At 28.7% G+C, this 15,842-nt stretch overlaps 1 protein-coding gene across 6 annotated transcripts in view; it reads right to left on the minus strand.

Moving 5' to 3' along the window:
• Positions 1 to 15,842, minus strand: part of Bap111 (Brahma associated protein 111kD) — a 74,791-nt gene that overhangs the window by 42,220 nt on the left and 16,729 nt on the right. For all 6 annotated transcript variants that reach the window (XM_075378145.1, XM_075378140.1, XM_075378144.1 and 3 more), the window contains 3 exons: positions 10,734 to 10,780; positions 5,989 to 6,075; positions 3,260 to 3,466 (listed from right to left, as the gene is read on the minus strand). In XM_075378145.1, coding sequence (XP_075234260.1) covers positions 3,260 to 3,466; positions 5,989 to 6,075; positions 10,734 to 10,780 — 341 coding nt within the window. The remainder of the gene's footprint in view (positions 1 to 3,259; positions 3,467 to 5,988; positions 6,076 to 10,733; positions 10,781 to 15,842) is intronic.

Genomic DNA, 15,842 nt, shown 5'->3' on the forward strand with positions numbered 1-15,842 from the left:
ATTCATACTTTGTGCAGTGCTTAGATTCATGAATGTTTTACTTATCTAGTAAATGATCCTTTACTTACTAACAATAATCAGTTCTAATTACATTACCTCATTAATAATACGCTTGGTTATGATTTAAAAAAAATATATATATATATAAAACGAATAGTATAACGCCACTACTTTTATACTTAACCACACAAGAACCAATAAAGCAAAATAAAAACTTTATTCCTGGTTGAGATTTTTTAAAATTATTCTTTCAAAGGGTTCATACTTCCTGAGTTAAACTCAGCTCTTTGAGTTTTTAAATTATTTGAAACAGAAAAGAATTTCTTACTGATAACTGAGAACTGTTACTTACATGATTAATAAGTTATTATATTTAAACTTCCAAAGAAATTATTAGCGATACAATTAAATATAAAAAATGTATCTTTTATAACAGAAAATACTTAGATGCTTGGTTGCCAGCATTTCCTGTTGGTGATCATTTGTTTGTTGATTGGTTTCATTGCATTAATATAATATTAAGTAGTTTATTCAGCATAGTTACACATGTAATAAATTGCATTTTCAAGGTCATTTCCTTGTAAAGTTTCATTGTGCTTTACATGATATAACAATCAATTTGAAATTGCAGGACCTCCCTGCAAGAAAGTAACAGTTTGCATTTCTTCCAAGAATGAAAAGTTTTACCGAACTGCTACAACTGTTAGAATAGCTTTACATGAAATTGTTCATTGAAATCAACCAACCGTAATGTGATTGCATATTATGTAAGCATAAAAAAAGGGTTTTGTATTAGTAAATAGCTAATGAAGTAATGGATCCCTTTTATAACAGTTTTAAGGAGTAACTCCTTAAAACTCCAAGGAGTGTCGACAGGATTCTGTAACAGATGGTGATCATGTGCAAGGATACAGTAACCAACTGAAATGTGTATTTAAATAAGAGTTTTTTCAAAGCTACATCCAAAGATAACAGAAAAAAATCAGTAGACAAGAGCTCATTGTACAAACTTATGAAAGTTTACTTATTTTTGGGAAAGGTATAGACTCAGGAATGAATTGCTGATGATATATGCAAAGAAATAACCAATGTTTATTATACAGCTTTCTAACAGACCAAATCAGCTCAACCCTCCTTTAGTTTATCAAACGTAGGACTGAACAAGGCTGCTATAGACATATTTATATTACCACGTGGAATATCATAAACAACTTCATTCAACTCATGCCTTATGTTTTATATCAAACATTTTAAATGTTTTGTAAAAATGAGAAATATTAAATGTATAAAGAGATTAATCAAAAGGTATAACGATAAGTGCAAAAGGAGAACATGACATCATTTAGAATATCTCACTGAATTTATATTAAGAGAATTTTTTTTTGTAAAATGTTATGTAATGTTACTTAAATGTTGTGTAATTACTGTGATGCAGTATGTAATATTGAAGAACACATATTACATAAAATGCAAGGGAGGAGTCAAATGAAGGCAATAGGTACAGTCACATATCACTAAAAATTATATCTTTCACGTTTCATTTTTTAAAATTACATTTTACAGAACTAAAAAAATTTAAAAAACTTTTTAAGATTGTAAATATAATTATAGTCAACCTTCATGATAGTATGGTAATATCTTTCCCTTTCATCTGGAAGGTTCTGGGTTCAAATTTTGATTAAGCTTCTGTTTTTTTAATATAATACTATAAAAAGTAATTACAACTGGGTCCAGGCCTTCTGTTACTAAAGAATGACAGCTTTAGGAATAATAAAACTTAAATTTCAGAAAGAGAAAAATGTATAAGCTATTATAACGAATCACATTTGTACATAACACTACCATCACAAGTACTAAAAAGTAGTAGTAATGATTATAGAGACAGGGAACTGTAGAGACAACTTTAGGTATTAACTTGAATGATTGTATTTTTGTTTTTTACAATTTACTGAAATGAACAAAATAACTATTAACAATCCTACAATTCATTCGTTATACACATACATCGATTTCATTCCTTCACATACATCGATTTCCATGAAATTTTCTGGGTGTTATGCGATCATCAGGTTTTAAAGATGCAGTTTACCATATTACCCCAAAATCCTCCCCCCCCAAAAAAGAAAACTTTATAACAAACTTGCAAACTACTAGTGTTATGACACGATGCGTCTCAAATCTAATTCTGACTATATACTGCTTCAGGATGCTGAAGCAATTTTATATCATATAAAAAATTCAGTTAATGAAATTTGTTCTCATATTTTCATGAAAATTTGATTCTAGGTAATCTCGGTGAGTACAGTTAAAATCATTTTACCTCCCTTTGAATGATTTTTATGCTTATGACTTACTTTTCTAAGAAATATTTAAAAAATGTACACCAAATTCGCTATGCAATTTTTAACCATCGATTCAATAAAAGCTTATTAATTTTCAATTCAATTCCAACTAGATGGAATTAAAGCTCCTTTAATTTTCTTAAAATTTAAAAATTAAAAAAAAAATTTCTTACATAGTATTTAGGACCTAAGAGAAATCTACTTACCAATTTTCAGCCAATTAGGATCAGCGGTTCTGGGATATGATGAATGAGAGTAAATATTTATTTATTTAATTTAGTAAAGAGTACAACAAACCCTATCGTAAAATCAAATGATTACTACTTGTAAAAATTAGAGATCGCTAGTTTAATTCTTGGAACTGTAATAACTTACCATATTTTTATGATCGAATTTATCATTGTATTACCAAACTTCAAAACAATTCAAAGTGAAGATCTGTCACAGTCAAATTTTACTGACCAATAAAGAACAACTTCTATTCATATAAAATTAAGCTTCTTAATATATTAGCTACAATTTACAGTGTGCTTGTACTAATTATTATAAATGAACATATCACAACAATTAACATGAGGAAAATACAATGAACATAAAACATAATAATTCAGTAACCAGATAATGGATAATAGACCATTTTTTCTCAAACGTAGTGATCAGTAAATACTTGATGTACAAAAAATTTCATTATTAGAAAACCCATTCAATAAACCGAACATTAACAAGAGTAATTTTATAATAAAAAAATTCCAATAACATTAAAATAAGTTAACAGTTGATATTTTAAAAAATTTAATATTACCAAATTGTTTTTTCTATAGATTTATACTTAATATTTGATAGAATGTTGAGAAAATATGGTATATATCACAACCCTTAATTAAAAAATAAAATAAAAAATACACATAAACACTAACCTTTTCAGCATCATAATCTTCAATAAATTCAGTTTTATCTTCTTCAGGTAAGTCTCGCCACATTTGACCAATAATTTTTCCAATTTCCCATAATTTTAGATCTGGGTTTTGTGCTTTTACTTGATCCCATACTTTGCGACTATATCTCATATATGGCATTAACGGCTTTTCTGGTGGTTTCGGTGGTTTTGGACCGCGTGTTTCCGCCTTTAATGTCATAATATAGATATATCAGTACGCATATTAATATTTATTAAAAATAAAAATATACTAATTATGTTAATATATGTACTTCTTCTTTTTTTAAATATAACTCAGTAAAAATTCAGAAAATTTTAGAGGAACTAACACTAAAAAAAAAAGAATAGAAAAAGGAAATTGAAGTATAATATTCTGATAAATTAATAAGCTTGTCATAAAAATATATTTATTTCAATAAAAGTTATCTTCTTTGCAGAAATTTATTCCCAGGTAGAGATAATTTTATCCAGCTTAAGCAGGTTTTACAATAATATTTCATAACTGTACCATTGTAACCCAAAGTGAACCATCTATGTACAAATAATAGAACTTATCTGTAAAAAATTCATCAATGCTGTCTTAATAAAGCAGATATATTTTACAAAACAATAACAATAATAATACGGATATGTACTACTACATAATACGCAAACATAGATATATGTATAATATATACACGCATACAGACGTGCATGTGTACAAGAAACATGAACATTCATTATATTTGTAATAAATAATATTAAAAGTTAAAGAAGTGTTTTTGAACATCTATCTATATTAAAAATGAATAAACTAAATAAAGTTTTTAAATTTTAAAATAGAAAAAAAAGTTGATCGCTTAAAAAATGTTTGTGTTAATATCCTAGCGCTAGGATTAAAGCAGCCTGCTATCAGAAATATAGTTTCCTCTCAAGCAGCTGAGATGTTGTCAAGAGATTTGCAAGCTGTTTATTACTTTGTATTAGGTATATTTTACAAATTAAAAAAATTACAAACTAAACTAATTTTATACAGAATGGACCTTTTACATACGTACGATATAAAAATAAATAAAATTAACGATTAAGAGAAAGATAAAAATATACATATGGAGAGAGCAATCCGATTCATGTTACTGGTCTCATAGTGCCTTTCTAACTGCTACATTTTTTGTCTTGAGATTATAAATAAATACATTTCATTTAAACCTTGTTTTTTATCGGTTTCACGTATGAACGATCCATAAAGAAAAATATTTTATTTGAAAAGTTGATGCGTGGATAAATGATATTTCTAATGACTTTTGACATTTCTAGGGTTAAGAACAGAACACTCTGTTTAGAGATTACATTAATTAGAACAGCATTTCCCGACTGAAAATCTTGTAATATAAGATAAAATATTTTTACAGGAATGTAATAATACAACTGATAATTATATGTTCCTATAATGACAATAATCACTGAATAAACCGGTAGAAACGATCTAAAAATGATTAAAAAATTTAATTAATTCTGGAAAATGTTCAAACACAACATAATCTTGTTTTACTAGACCTGAGAAATATGTTAAAGATGAAAACACGGAAAAAGTGGGGAGAAAACTTCAACGAGCCAACTAGTGATACCATACTTATCCACATCAGAATACCATACGCTAAGTTAATTGTATTTTGAAGGTGACATTACACCTCATACGAATGGAAATCGAATATACTGAGCAGAATATATAAAAAATTCTCATTTACATTTGTTTTTTATTATTTAATCATTAACTGTCTGCAAAATATGATCTGAATAGTTTTTCCAAGTAAATCACAACTTATTATTATTTTATGTAATTTTATTACTTAAAAATACACAGTACAGTGTTTTGTTTTATAATTAATGATTTTTTTTTACAGATAAAAGGAAATCACCCGGCAAATTATTCCCCAATACTTCACTTTTCTTTAACTTTTATCTCATAGTCATTACAATCTATGAAAAGATATTTTCCCATCATTTATAATTTATAAAAATTATGCATTAATTAAAAAATAATAATGACAATACAAAAAAAAGAAGGAAATAACAGTACTAAATGAGAAAATAACAGACACATGCACATGTAAACAACACATGCCATGATAGAAATAATGTTATTTGGTAATGAAAATGGGAAGGGGAATTTATTGTTATATAATCCATCAAAATTAATAAAAGTAAATTTCAAATTATATTGGTACCATCAACCGACTGATGGGTGGTAAAAACCAATGCCATTATAAGTTAACAAATTAAAAATAAAAGAATAATTTGTTAAATACAAATAGATGGAACCGATTAATGCTACTTCAATTTAGAAACTGACAATAGTATATTTTTTTATCCCTTCCTCCTACATCAAAGCGGTTACAGTATATTTTAAATAAAAAAAATTGTGACAATTCTATAAGTAAACAATGACGTGGAACTCAAAATTGAATTAAAGAACACAAATTTAGAATACTGTTTTTTTTTTCTTCAAGCATGCATATGTTTTTCAATCTTATCCTTGTTTTATCAAGGGAATTTTAAAACATGGAACAAAAAATGTAATGACACTTAAAAAACATTTAACATTAAAAAAAATACAAAAACTAACAAAAAGATAAATAAAAAAATAGAACATATAAATAAAAACAATTCTAAAGCTATTGACATAGAATAACAGACTCAAAAAGTTTTAAGTACTATCCAGATACTTACAGTGGCTTTTCCAACTTTTTGAGGATGAAATCCAGGATGAGAGTGTGCTGATGTTACAAATGGATTCTGATTTGCTGATGAATCTTTCTGTACACATGGATAAAAGAAAACAGGATTAATAAATAAAACAAAGATGCTTAGCATCATCCAAGAAAATATTTCAATAAAAAGGATATAAACTTTCACAACAAATTATTACAACTTTTTTCTTCACCAGTATTTGGTATTTAAATGAAACTGAATAACAGGCCAGATACAGTAAACTGTTTCTAAATAGAAGAAACATTTTATAAATAATGCATAGTATGGAAACACTGTGGAGTTGATCATGAGACCCAAATTGTAATTAAATTCTTAAGAAACTAACCTGTATAGTTGTCACTGCTCTAGTTTGTGTTAATTTGAGTAGATGAAATGGTAACTCCAGGTGCCTCAAGAACAACAATATTTGACAATCACAGTGACACATCAAGATTGAAATCTCATGAAAAAAGCCTAGACTGAAATTTGCACATTTCCACAGAAAAATGCATAGATATAATAAAATATATAAATAAGTAAACCCATAATATATATCATGACTGGCAAAAAACAGGCCTTTCCTTTTGCATGCCAATGCATAGTGACACTTGGGAAAATTTGAGGCAGAATCTTGAATAAATGCTCATAGGAATTGTTACCTCACGCGCTAAACAGTCCAAAGATGAATCCACTAGAATTCAATTCTCTTGCTCCGCAAGCAAAAAAGAACCTATGCAGCATAAGCTGCATTTTTTCTTCCTAGAAAAACATTCTGAGACTATTACCCCACGCACTCAAAAGGTGAAAACAGATGGTGACAGCTAACCAGAATATCTTTTGAAACATTTGGAAGGGCGATACCTAGAAGCAGGAAGGAGAATACAAAGAAGATTTCTACGATATGGCCTAAAATAAAATATGCATGCAAGTAAAAAAAAAGGCATTACTTATGAAATACACATTGTAAAAGCATTTGAGTGAAGCCACTTATTCTGAAACGGTCTACTGAATCAGATCAAAAAATTAATTTTTTTCAGAGATTCAGATAGCACAGCAAACACAGACTGCCATAAATAAGCCTTTTGATTTAAATTTTCTTTGTAAAAAAAAAATTGTTTTAAGTAGTTTTCTCAATAGATCAAAATAGTTATTTTATTCTAAATAACTTAACTGTATTTTCAGAATTACAAAATTGTAATGGTTACAAACTAATCTTATTTTCATTTAATTTTGGGGTAGATTTTTTTCATGTTCATAATTTAATTAAAAATTACATAGAACAATAATGTTTATACATATTAGAAAAAGAGTTCAATCTCATGTTAAGAACTAAAAAAATGTTTACTAAATTTTTCATTATGACTTTTAAAAATAGCTGTTCTTATGGTTTTTGGTAAAGACAGGAATTTTATGCTGCACCGAAATATATATTTTAATAACATAATGTCAGAACATAATGTCAGTACATACATAGATTAAATTAACATCAGAGAAAAGGATTATGGAGAAAAGAAGAAATTCTACTACTGAAATAGATGGGAATCTGTACTATCAACAGTTCAAGAACTTTATTGGAGGCAACATTGACATTTTGATCAAGTATTTTTCACAGCTGAAGTGTGGTTTTACCTTGGTGGGTATGATAATTGTCAGAACTACCAAACCAGGATATATATTTTCTTGAAATCTCACTTTACAACCCACAAAAAATAGGCGTAAGGTGTGGGGTTTCAAGGCTATGAATAATAGAACTCTTGTTTTCTGAAAAAACTGTGGATGCTACCGTCTACAAAGGAATAATCTAACAGTTAATAGCCTTACCCAAGAGGATTGGCGTGCGACAGTATAGTGCCACTTGCTATACAACTAACTCTACTATGGAGATGCTACAGGATTTTTTCAATGAAGAAATCATTTCTAAAGGATTGCGGCCACCAAGATCCCTGATCTGACTAGTCATCCAAACTACACTTCTTTCTGTGGGGTAACTTAAAAGAAATTGTTTATAGGAGCGATCCACACACCCTACAAGAATTGAAGACAAACATAACAGAAGCCATACTAGGCCAATCAAATTGTTGAAAATACCTAGTTTTTTTTACAAAAATTAACTTTTTTGTTAGATAGGACATGTAAAAAATAGTAAAAATTCTGTAGAATTGAATAAACTACTTTCCCCCTTCTCATTTTTCCACATTATTCACAAAATGGCATCCAAAGTTGGCAAAAACGTTTTCATTTTAAAGAAAAACTAGATGTTTTACAAAAAAGCTTTAAATAAAAGTTGTAGAACGTTTTGAAACAAAAATTGTAAGCCCTGCCTGATGTCATAATTTAGTTATTGCAAAAAAAAAAACCACTAAAAATAACATTTTCAGCAATTATTATCTTTAAAATGAAAAAAGATTTTTTGATGAAACTTCCAGCACATGTAGTCCTTGGCGAGTAGAATAAGTACCTTTTTTGACTTTTGCAAAATATTGAATCGTTTTTTCAAAAATCGAGTTTAAAAAAAAAAATGTTTTTTTAAAATTCTAATAACTCATACTGTAATGCACCTACGTGGCCCATCCATGGCTTGAAATTTTCTTTAAGAGTTGTATTAACCTGTGCAAATAGTGTACATATTGCAAAACAATTGTAAATATGTGAAAAATCGACAAAAACATTGACTTTTTTCGGCTCAAAAAACTTCAATTATTTTTTTAAAGTTGGAATTCCATCGAAATGACATTATTACCATTCAACAGCTGCCATTTTTCTACGAATTTAAAAAAGTTTGCTCTGGGACCCGCTGGAACCAAGAAAGTTTTTTTTCCCAAAACATTTTTACGACCTCGTTTGTCAATATTAAGTTCTGAAATTTGCTCACGTTGTTCTCGATTACTTGTACTTTAATATAAAAATTATTCTGCAGCGATTGATTTCATTTTCTTCATTGTAAGCTAAATTATGTTGGACCCGTAAAATACGTATTCAATTCGGCATGTTGATGCACGTAGTGGGCGGAAAGACACTTCGACTAGTTGGCTGACAAACTAGCTGAGGATGCCCAGTCAAAGTCTATCTCCCCCCTCCCAATATATCAAATATCCCCCCCTGTATGACATCGATATATCAAATTAGTACCTCTCTATATATATAGGTCAAGGTATTTTAAGTTTTTAGTATAACATGTAGTATTAGTAGTAAGATTAACGTGTCTTTTTCATTCAAATGTGTCTTGTTCTAAATGAAAAAGACATATAATAAAGACAATAATACAAGTTGATGCTTATTGCTGCTGATATTCATTACATGACCTATTAACTAATTTATGGATTATTGAAATTACACTACCAAAAATCAGGTACACTTTACACATAATTTGTAGTAATTCTAGAGGCTTTCTTCAAATAAATTGCAACTTGAAGTTAATGCAGAAAAGAACAATTATAAATATGTTTTAAAAACTTTTTACCCAACACGCTGTTTAAAATCCTTCAAAAAATTTTTTTTTTCTTTTACGATAAATACAACAGATCAGTTTCAAAAATTCTTCGAAGAAAAATTTCTTCTTTTATGATAAATACAACAGTTCATTTTCAAACCTATACATCAATAAATTCCACATACAACAAGATTAACACCATAATTAAAGCATATTACTAGTGACCGTATAAGGAACTCTTTTCTATATACTAATGACCGAAGTGACTACTGATAAAAGCCGACCCAATCCAGTTAAAAAGGTAAAATAGTCCATCTGACAAATTGTAACTGTTTTAAAAGGGCACTGACTCTTAGCACTATTTAGAGAGACTAAGCAGCACTTGCTAAAAACTTGTGCACAGTTACTAATATGCTATCAGTGAATTTTTTATAGCAGATGCATACTACATCCCTATAACTAGCTTCAACTGAATAAAATTTGTACATCTTAATTTAATCTTAAACTAAATTGTATCTCAATGTATTAATGCTTATATTACCAGTATTCTGAAATGGAACCATTAGTATCAAAAACTATTTTATATAAAAATTATCATAAATTTTTCTTGCTTAATTCTTGTTCTCCTGTAACCCTTTACTAAAACAGAATATAAGAGTTGGAGGTATAAATAAATTAAATGATTGGTGTGTGGGGCACTGTAAAATTTAACCTAGTGCACAGAAACGATTTTTTAAAAACAAAAAAAATTGGTTTTGAACTCATGAAATATGAGAAAATTAATATATGACGAATTACAAAAATCAAGAAGCAACCATCATCAAGTACTTGAAATGGGTTGACCCTTATGGTAAATGAAATACAAGAATAAAATTCTACTTTTTAAATCTCTTTTATATAGAAATCCCTTACTGAATGTAATTTAGTCAGTGACTTAAATTATTACTAATAAACAATGACAGTTAAATACATATGACATGCACTTTTAAGGTTTACTGATTTCAATGATAAGTGGATAAAATTATATATAAAAACTACTCTCTAATTTCAATAAGTACAGACATAAAAGAATAATTCACACTGGCCCAATGGTTCTTAAATTTTGGTGAATATCATTCATGGTTTTGGTGAACCATGTGTGCATGAGAATTGCATTTTGATTTATAAATAAAAACTACAAGAAGATGGTTATGAAACTTGACAATCCCAATTTCATTCTCAGACAATGTGTTTTCAAACGTTATAATCTAATTAAGAAAATTAGTTTATTTAAATCCAATTAAAAAAAACTTACACCTGATCCAGATGAAGAGCTTGATCCACTTGTAGCTCTTAATCTCTCTGAAAACAAAAAGTTTTTCTAATAAAACAAAATAGAATAATACAAAATATTAGAGCATTACAATATAAGCTATATAATCTACACAAAATAAGGATATAAAAGAAAGAAAAAAGAATAAAGAAGAACAAACACAACAGAGAAGAAAGAAAATATAGTAGAATATAAATTAAAAAAAAAAAACTATTTAAATAAACTTTTCATTAAAATAGCTACAAAAATTTGAGGAAAAAGTTTGTGTAAGGTTGTGAAGCATCATAAACAAGGGGGTTAGGTTAAATAGCGCAATAACATGCACAACAATTTTCGTTCATATTGTAAAAAAAAAAAAATAATAAGGCAGCAAAATGACTAAATACTACTTATGCATTCAAAAAAAAGCTTACTAAAAATTATTGATAATTTAATTAAAAATAACTGATAAAATGCATTCTGAGAGAAAAAAAGGTTATACATCAATCAAACTGTAACAAGACCAAATCCGTAAATCGCCTAGCAAAGGGACAAGAGAAAAATAAATTGCTTTCATATGTCCACCAGTACTTGCACAATCCTGTAATACAAAAAAAAACAAAAAAAAAACAAAAACATACAAACAAAAATAAGAAATCCAACAATCAAAATTAAACATCATAACAAATTCAATATATAAATTATTTTAAATCATAGTTTTTTTTTTACATTAAAAGTAACAAAATATAACTGACTGAAAGCTTGTCTATAAATTCTGTTTTTCAAGAAGTAAAAAAAACTCCAAAACTTATTACATTAAACATAGTTTTTGTATCCTTTCTAAATAATACACAACAATAATTAATGAGTCTAGACTTCCTCATTGACAAACAAGGATCTATAACGGTTAAGATTTTTTACTTATGAACAAACAGAAAAAAATGAGTTTTCAAACCACATTAAATCCCATTTATCTTATTGCATATTCTGTAGAAACTACAACAAATTATTATGCATACAAAGTAACCAATTTTTCCCTGATTTTTGTGATAACTTCGAACTTTTATTCATAAGTATATAAAAAATTTATGTTTAAGTATGAGTATATACGAAGGCTATCCTGTATGTATTGGTATAAAAAAACAGCTGTTAGAAAAAATTCATTATACACAATTTGAAAACATATTCAGACTAGTTTTCTATGCAGTTGCCAACGAATTTGAGATGTTTATCATATCTGTGGATGAATTTTTGAATCCCTTCATAAAAATATTTCTGCCACCTGGTTTTCCAGTTGTTCAGTGACAGCTTCCTGGAGCCCCTCGTCGTCATCAAAGTGCATAGTTGCCAGCCAGTTTTTCATGTGAGGGAACAAATAGTAAATCGCTTGGTGCCAGATCTGGCTGTATGGAGGATAATTGAAAATTTCCTAAAAATTCTCAAGTACACTGAGCCGTATATGGACATGCATTGTTATGGATAAAGTGAATTCATGCCACGTTGCTTGTTTTGGATTGTTTTCCGTAGCCTTTATAGAGTCTCACAATGTACTTCTATAATTAGTGTAGTACAGAGCTCCACAAATTCAACATAAGTTACTCCTTTCCTGACCCAAAAAACTGTTGTTCTGAAAGAAGTTTTTGAACCCACTGAGCACAAATTTTTTGTTAATCCAACTTTTTCATCAAAACTTCTTGCAAAAGGATAAGTGAAATCTTTGGAACTGTGAGAGTGAAAATGTTTCTGTAGTAGTAAAGCTTCTGTAGTTCGTAGACAGAACAGTAAACTGGCCACACAGTTTATCATAGTGAACATTTGAGCGGCCTTTTTTAAACACAATACATTACTGTCTCACTGCACCTTACTCATTACATCTTTCCCATAAACATCATACAATTTCTGATAAATCTCAATGGTACGTAGGTTTACCCAAAAGAAATCTAATAACCAACCTCACCTCACAACTGACAGGGTTTTATACAGTGGCAAACATTTTAAACAATTGTAAAAAATCAAAAACATGTCAGTCCTTCACGTAGAACAGCTCAATGCATAGTCAGACTAGCAACAACCACCATGATGGGACCATTACTCCGACTTCTTCATGAACAGTGAAATGTAAGTTACTTTTTGGGTAGCCGTCATATGAGAAAACAATTTTATCTATCATTTAAAAATTAAAAAAAAGAAAAAATCTTCTGATGGTCAGTTTCAATATGGTGGACATTAAAAAAAAACTACAAAGATGAGTCAAAAATTATGTAAACTTTTTGTTCTACAATTTATTTGGACAAAGATATGGGTTCAATATGTACATCATTTTTCTACATAGTCACCTTGGTCAATGCCCTTGGTCCACAAACTTGCATATTCCTTCCAAGAAGAAGGGTTTAAGTTGAATTGTTGCAAAGACATTTTTGCACTGCTTCCAGCATGTCTAAGTCTGTGGAAAATCAACAACCTCAACAAGCATCTTAGAGCAGCTCAAACAGAGGAAGCAAGATCTTGGCTGTGGAAAGTGTTCCAGTATCTTAAAATTCAACATGTTGGCAGTTTAAACATTTGAGCGCATGTTCTCTGCTAAGCTGTCTTTGTACCCATCACACACAGACTTTACAAAGTCAAGCTCATCGTGAGTGAGTTAATGGACAGAATGGATGACTGATGTTCAAAGAAAACACTACCTCATCGATGGTAACTTGCATATTTGCTAGAACCATCTTTCAAGCTTGTTGAATCTTGTCATCTGTGATGTAGTTTGATGGGCATCCTGTTCACTTTTCTTGTGTCACACTCGTCCAGCCACTTTTGAAGTCTCAATTCACGAAACTTTATACAATAAAGCACTATCCTCGTACTATGATAACAGCCTACAATGAATTTCAGCCTCTTTCACCACCTCAGACAAGAGAAATCAGATTATTGCTTGTTGCAAACCACTAGCAGGGCAGACATGTTTTCACTGTAATAGCCGGAAGGCAAGACACGATCAGATAAAATTTTGTACACATCACCACATTCGTACTCCACTCTAAGCATGTACGCGTATAAGGCAGTATGACAACCTTGAAGCAAAAGTGTAGAAAATTTTTTACTCACCTTCATCAGCTCTTTGTGTAGATATGATAATTTTTTCTTGCACTGAAGTAAGTGCTTCAACAACATTATGGGACATAATTCTGTTCAGTTCCACAACTGTAATGTCTGAAGGTGACCTGACATGAGTCAAATCTTATTAATACATGATATCATCCTTAAGAATACAAACATCTCATGTCTGTGTTACGAGGGAAAGTGAAGTGGTTTTCTGTTATATTCTTCACTGTGCCAAATATATGAAAACTGTCTCTTCCAAATTATGTAAAATTTTTTCTTACATACCTTGTGTTTTTTATGTATTTCAGCTCTACTGTACAAATTATTACCGGTTAAGCTACTCAAGTGCTAATCGGTACAACTTTTTAAATAAGCATATCAAGTTCACCAAAACAAAAATTATTCAGCCCTGTATGTGACACCTTCATTCCATTCACTGTAGGGACTTGACTGCTGTATAATGATCATTGTTATGCTCAGAGAAAGTGACTATGACTTGAGCCTTTTTTATCAAAAGTCTTTTGAAACACAGCCATTAGAAAGATTGGAACAGGTAGTGTAAAGCAGCAAAATTAATGTATATCTTTCTATTGTGAGTGTATATTTAATATATACTCCGATTAACTCAGCAGTTGTAATTTCAATTGCCCACAGGATGGTAAAATGGTTGTGAAGGAACGATTAATTACTATTAAAACTAATAATAATTTTTATTTTATTAGAGAAGAATACAGTCTCTCTACATTTTTCTACAGTGAAACAGCTGTTAAGCAAAAACAAAGCCACCAGCACTGTATTTCAAATTTAGATGAAATAACTACCATTTCTGAACAATCAGTAGAACCTTGCAATCTTTTTTTCATATCTGATTCTGAAAATTTTATCAGTCACTCAAAGAATGTTAAAAATAATAATAATGAAGTCTTAGATAACAATATTATGACTTCTTTTCTGAGTAAATGAATTTTTTTTCTATTAAAAAGAAAAAAGTTAGATAAGAAAGAAATATTAATTTGTACAAGTACTGGAATACATAGTGATCAGTATTTTACTTACCTATAATGTAAGACGAGAAAATAAAAACAAACTTGTCCTCAGAATATTAATGACAAAAAATTTCTTACAATAATAAAAATAATATTAATTATTCAAGTAAAACATCAGATGAATATGCCATATAAAAATAAATATCATGTAATGTAATTTAATGCATTTAACAGATTTTATTTAAAAAAAGGAAATATTTTTTTAAAACTAAGTAATCTTACTATTTTAAGAAAAATTACATTAATTGATAAGGAAAGATTTCTACAAATAGAAATTAAAATTGAAAGTAAATGTGAATGAAAAAAATCAGTAAGAAAAAGCATAAGGTAAGATCTATATACAGTTTAGTTTTGCTAAATAGAAATATAAACAAAAATGAATATCAGTTTAATCAAATATTAATATTTTAATTTCAAAATAAAATTACAGAAAAAAATATAAAAAATGTAATTTTTAAAGAAAATTAAAATTTGTAGATCACACAATTCTTTTAAAAAAAAAAATTACGTGATATCAAACTAACTTATTCATCATAAACCTAAAAATAATAATGAGTCTGCATTATTCGAGATTACTCGATTAAGGATGTGTGATGTGTTTCAAAATAAGTATCTAGGATACTCACAATCAATTTTTTATAAAATTCATGTAAAATTTTAGGCAATTTAGTAATATACTTATTGATTACTTATAAAAAAAAATGTTCATTCCCTTTATCTAATCGATTTCCTAACCTATTTTCATAGCTCTGATCCGAAGGCCATATTTTAGTTGATGATTATAATTCACAATATCCATTTCGAGATTTTCAAATCTGAATGATCTATTAGTCATGTTTTACATCTGAATTTAAAATAAGTAATGTTTATACTGTTGTATTTTTATGAAGATATGAATGACATTTCTGCTGTAATTTTCAGGGATAATAGATTTCATTCATTGAAAATTTAATTTTACCTAAATTAGATA

This window comes from Lycorma delicatula, chromosome 11 (assembly GCF_047948215.1).
Source record: "Lycorma delicatula isolate Av1 chromosome 11, ASM4794821v1, whole genome shotgun sequence".
Taxonomy (NCBI): domain Eukaryota; kingdom Metazoa; phylum Arthropoda; class Insecta; order Hemiptera; family Fulgoridae; genus Lycorma; species Lycorma delicatula.